A 6,280-nucleotide genomic window follows, 5' to 3' on the forward strand; every position below is an offset into this window, starting at 1 on the left:
TTTCCATTTTTTTTTCATTCTTTAATTTCGTTTTTTTAGTCATTTGCTTTCTTTTTACTTTTTCCTTTTTTTCTCTTCATGCTAAACTTTCATTCAGATCTTTGTTTCTCTCTCTCTCTATTTCTCTTTTCTTTATATCTTTACTCATTGGTCTTTCTGACATCATCCTTTGACTCTTTTCTTCTTTTTGTATCATTGCTAATCTCTCTCTCTCTCCATCTTTCGCTCTTTTCATTGACTTTAGTATGTTCCTCTTTCTCTCTACACTGTTTTCATTTTGTTTTGAGCTGATTTCTGTTGTTCATTTTTAAAAGTATTTTCTATGACGTCAAATTTCTTTTGCAGGATCTTCAATTTACTTTAAAGATCATATCATGGTACAAATAATTAAATAAATAAATGATAATTATTTACAGATATAGGCCACACCCACTTTAAAACTGTCTACTGCATTGAAGTCTCAGGTTCTTTCAACCTTAACGTGTCAATGACATCACTTTGTTTTCTGTCTTGGTGATTTTTTTTTTTTTTTAATTCCGACAGTTTCCGAGGGTTGTACACTGTCATTACTAAAATTTAATCACGAAAAAAAAAAAACTTTTCAGTATTAGTCATCGAAGGAAACTTAATCTTTTTTTATTCTTTTTAGGTGAGTTTCGCAACAGCACATCAACATAGAATCTTCCGTGTGCGCCACAAAATACATTTTACTAATTCTCTCAAATCATTTACATATTTGTTTAATGTATTTATTTATTTTATTAAATTCTGGTGCCTATCAGGAAGTAAATGTATTCCATAATGACCAAAATACTATTTATTTTAGTAAACACAAAATAACAAACAAGTGTAAGGTAAACCTTCACCGGATTTCAAATTCAAAATTTCAATTATATATTAAATAAAGTGCAGCCTTATATGATGTGATGTTAAATCGGTACCAGGACAGAAGCTCTGTAGGGAAATATTATTTTTACTAGCGCTAATTTTCTTAAACTATGCCAAAAAATACTTCTTTCCCAATTACTGCAATTAAGAAGTTAAAAGTGTCATTAGGGAGATTCAAAGTTGTAACGAAACGCATTTATCGATTACCTGCATTTCTGAGAGCCGTGACCTCCCCTACATGGACTTAGTTTGAACAACTTTAGACGCAAGACGTACGTGTTGTTCCCCCATGCCACATCATTATCAGTCCTCTGTGACCGCACAAGCATCTGGCTACCTCATGAGATAGATAACAGCTTTTTTTTCACACAATAATCTTTCGTTCGCTCTAATTACGCAAGCTCAAATGTTTTCTTCATCTCCTTCCCACGCCTGACAAACTAAATTAATTAGTTTCATTACGGAAAACTTGCAACAGTTTGAAACTAACGAATAGTAAAATTAAGTAAAGAATAGTAAGGATAATGGCATTCTTTTCGACTATTGTGTATTTATGCAATTGAAGGCAATTAACATCATTTCCCACTAGAGGTCGCTGTTATATAATTTGAGGAACTCATGAATAACTAGCTTTGTATATTTCACTGTAGTATGACGTCATGGACTACTGTTTGGTGTTGCTTTTATTTGACGAGATCATGGTGTTTATTTATTTATTGTAGTTAATGAAATGAGTTGAGCTGTGCAGCCTGCTGAATGTTTCGTCAGAGAGAAAAACTACACTGTGGATTCTCCTTTGCTATGAATTATTCAGAATGATTCATTAAGGTGGTCTAAATAGCGGTGCTAATGGATCGTTTTGAAATACATTTCGTGGATGTTTTAGTTTGGCGTGAAATAACAAGAGAAATTGAAAAGCCTACAAATGAATATACATGTACAGTATTCTTCGGTACGTGTTTCTCGTTGCAGACCAAAATCAACTGAACCTTCTGAACTCTGTATTATTATCCACATACAGGATATTTTGTAGCACGAATCAAAGATAGACCAAGATAATTATTTTCTGCATGAATGAACCAATACTTTTGAAAAAAAAAAATTACACAAGATTCTTAGGTTTACATAAGAATCTTGTGTAAGATTCTTATGTAAACCTCAGACTTATGTTTACATAAGAATCTCAGGAGATTCTTATTTAAACATAAGAATCTCCTGAGAGATATATTCCTGAGACTGCACTCCACGGAATTTCTGTAGTTCTTAAGGTCCATTATGGCCGAATTACATTTTCTTTTTACAGATCATAATATCTATTTCTCTCTTTCATCAAAGTCGTGCCGTGCTGAACAGCATAATAATGTCTTCATAAATAAATAAATAAAATAGATAACTACGTGGTACTATCAAAAAAGAACTCCAGTGGATTAAAATTCTCTTCGAGGCCTGTACATACAGGTACTTTAAGCCTTATCCAGTATTAATCTTCTTTATGAAGATTGTGCTATATATATATATATATATATATATACACACACATCACCATCAGGGGTCCTATACACGACGTGTTTGCTATGATTATTGGGTATCCTACACTAGTAAAAGAGGACAAGAAAGAGTTTGTTTGTTTTTTTTCTCCGAAAACCCCGATCTCGAGTTTTCAAGGCTTTAGTTTGCATTTATCATATTTAGAATTAAGTATTTAATTCTAAATCTAAAAGTTGAACAATATCCTTCTTCCATTTTTTTCTTCTTAGCTTCGAAGAAGGTGGAAAGAATATTTTATTTATTTATTTACTCTTAATTTAATTTTTTTCAGAGCTATGAAATGCTGAAATTTAGTTTAATGTCGAGACCTTGCTGCAGAATAATAAGCTCTTTTAGATAATAGTTGTGATCTCTTAAAATTTTCTGTACAATTTGTTTTTGCATTATACACAACTCTTAATGTGCAAAATTCCCTTTTCGATGTAAACTCCGCGTGCTAATAAAATCACTCATATAATAAACAATGGACCCGAACTGTGACCACCACGCTATCACTTCTTGGTAAGACTAACAAAATGACACATCAAAAGCTTTTTCCTGGTCTTTCACATGATACATTTTAGTAAAACTTTTGATTTTAATAAAACAAAAAATAAATTTCAATAAATCTCTGTGCCCAGTCTGTATCCACAATGCCCTTTGGTTGGAAAGATTGGGTTCGAATCCTTTCCAGGATGTGAACATTTATGAGGGCTTTTCAGTTAAAGGTGAGTTAGCTGGTCACATACGATGATGTAGGTCTTCCTTCCAGGAACTCGACTTTTGTTACTCTAATATTAAGTAACAAAAATAATTACCAACCGGGCAGAGAATAAGCAATCTTAGAGCATTAATAAGATTTCTATAAAGCCAAGTTATTAATCATGATAATCCATCAAGCCTAACACGAGTAAGGAGAAGATGAAAATGAATTTTCTTTTATTTAAATAACATAAAAGGTTTAACTGAGATTAAAAAAAAAAACTTGACTTCAAAGAAATTAATAAGTAAAATAATTTTTTTTTTTTAAAGCAGTAGATATTCAGAAACCCTGCTCTATATTATAATTTAAAATTGACTAATTTTCAATTCTAATAAATTTTTATCAAATTGGAAACTTTATTTATTTTTTAGACACAGAAAACTTAGGCACTTTAAAAATAACTTTGAATTTCCAAGTTGTTTAGTAAAAAAAATGGATGAATGAACACTGTTATTCAGTTAACCTTCCCACATTCTGAAGTGATGAATCCATAATGTCAGAAGACTTACTGCTTGTGATTATTTAGAGTATGAGTAAGTCTTAATGTGTCACATGTACTGAACTGGATGATATACGTATGACACGTACAAACATTCTCATATGTTACATCACAAATAAGAACAAAATCGCACGCCTTTTACACGTGCAGAGGGAGAGAGGGAAGAAAAAACAGAGAACACAAAGATAGGTTTAGAAATATGAAAATAAAGAAAGACAGATAAAGAAAATAAACAGGTAGATAAAGAATATAAGAATAGATAAAGATATGAGTAATAGCTTGCCCTGTTTAGTTGTCTGATTCCTCTATAACAGTCTTCTATAAAATTACAATAAAAGCTATGCTGTGACGTCACACGTGACATCACGCTAAAGATTTCTAGGTTAATTTCCGGGCGCTTTTCTTGCTAGCTGTCATTAGTCAAACTCATGTTTACACTAATTCAGATTCTATGCTCACGATAAAGACGTGAGGGGGTGGGGTTGCTCTCATGTTTCAGGCACACAAGACAAGACAAGATTTTATATCCTCATTGCCATATTCCAACAAAACTTAATTTGTGGTAGAATGTATTGGACGGGAGAGGTACTGTGCAACCTGTACACATGTGCAGAATGCATGCACACACGCCAACACGCAATATATTTGTACTAACTACTCCCTTCAGAGCTTAGTGTTCAATCCGTTAATATACAAGCAACTTACCGTTGTTTGGAACAGAGTCTCCATTGCCATATGCATTTTGCACAGAGTCCTGCTTTTTCTACGGTTGGTCACACTGTGTGAGTTCTTTGAGAGCGGTAGGAGGGCAGAAAGGAATAGAAAGGGAGGGGATAGCGTGTTAGAGAGGAATAACACGAAGGCAGTCCACTGGGTGATTCTATATGTGAAATACACTTAAGGAAAAACAGCCAATGGAAAGAGAGTTCTTTGCTTTGAGCTGAACTGTATAGCTTCCCTCCCCAGACCTTAAGGTGGTTTTATCTTCTTTTATATAAGAGAGCCTTAGTTCCGATAAGTAATTCTAAATAACCAACTCTTTTCAATAGAGAGAGACACTTTTGCTGATACTTTTTTATGTTACTGTGAAATATTTGACTTACTGATTACGCTAACTGATTCGTACCTGTTGCAATACGCCCCTTCAGATATAAAGGGCTTGGAGGAGGTAGGGACATATTATTTTGAATTTTTCATAATAATATTTTCTTCCTACCTCATACTCATCATGTCCAAGTCATTACATGAAAAGTTAAGATCTGGAGACTGCGGAAAGGTCAGGAAAAAAAAAAAAAATTCGGGAACACCTACCTTCAGTTTAACGATACAGTTACTAAAACCAACCTCTTTCAATACCAAGAATTCGCTGTCATATTGTGCATGTCGATCTCCGTACAAAACCGATTCTCTTTCTAACAACTATTGGCCCCTGTGAAACGAAGACAATAGCTGTATTTTTGTATTGGTTTATAGATCTTGAAATTGCGAGGGAGGAAGGGCAACCCTCGCACGCACTTAGTTTATTGTCATCAGAAAACATTTCGTTGCCATAACAACAGAATACTCGATTGAAAAACACAGATCAAGTCGTAACTAAAGTTGCTGTCCTCCACATACATAACTAATATTTATGCGCAGCTCAACAGACGTTAATGATTATATTTCAAAACTATATCATACCTCTTCGTCCTGTTTCTCTGGGTTATTTTCAGCGTCACCGCCTTCCCCTACACTGCGAAGGGGAACTGTTCGATCAGTTTCATCTCTGCTAGACAGCAAGGAAAATTTCATTGTGGAGTCTAACTTTCAGCTCGTAGAAGAGAACAAAAGCGCACACATTCAATCCAGAAACGAATCTCGTATCAAATGGGATCAGTACTTGCTGTGCGGACAGATATCTTCACTCACAATGAAAACAAGTGGAATAATGATAATTTATCTTTTGTATTAAAAAGAGAAAACAAAAACAAATTGTTGAATACAACTACAGCCTATTGGTTGATAATATCAAGCACTCAATGATTATATCGCTGTTGATAAAGATATCGAAATACTTTGAGCTATGATTGAATATACACCATAAGTCACCCAGAGAAAATAATAAAAATATTATCTGTTTTTGGGATGGCTAGAATACTTCGATTTTTTGTTTCTGATTTTAAATAATATTTGTGGCATAGATTGAACTCAAAATGTAAGCTTGGAAGTAGTAGTGAGCATCTTACCACTGAGCTACTAAACACAAAATTACTGTTGTCATGGAAATATTGCGTTCATTTTATCGTGATGTGTTGTTCTATTTGTAGATATACAACAGCTGTGGATATTTTAGTCATCAAAAGTATTGTTGTTCATAATAACAATTAAAGAAACAGTACTCTGACTATTTTTTCCACATGAATTTTAACAGGGACGGTTCTTGTGAAAACGAGACCGTCCCGTTCGAAACAGGTCTGATGGACACCCTTACTTAAATATCTGGTTATAAATTTCTATCGATGATGAAAACGGTTTTTGTGCTTCTTAATTTAAAGCCACTAATCAGAATAAAGACATCGTGATTTATTATTACAATTAGTTGCCCTTAAAATATTCCTAGATCT

At 33.5% G+C, this 6,280-nt stretch overlaps 1 protein-coding gene across 1 annotated transcript in view; it reads right to left on the reverse strand.

Moving 5' to 3' along the window:
- LOC150110136 (ninjurin-2-like) overlaps window positions 1–5,566 on the reverse strand; it is an 84,992-nt gene extending 79,426 nt beyond the window's left edge. The window contains exon 1 of the mRNA XM_090391673.1: window positions 5,358–5,566. Coding sequence (XP_090247799.1) covers window positions 5,358–5,468 — 111 coding nt within the window. The 5' untranslated portion in view covers window positions 5,469–5,566. The remainder of the gene's footprint in view (window positions 1–5,357) is intronic.
- Between the last annotated feature and the right edge of the window lie 714 nt (window positions 5,567–6,280).

Source organism: Typopeltis vanoorti, chromosome 1 (genome assembly GCF_054136105.1).
Source record: "Typopeltis vanoorti isolate ZY-2024b chromosome 1, IOZ_Tvanoo_1.0, whole genome shotgun sequence".
NCBI lineage: Eukaryota > Metazoa > Arthropoda > Arachnida > Uropygi > Thelyphonidae > Typopeltis > Typopeltis vanoorti.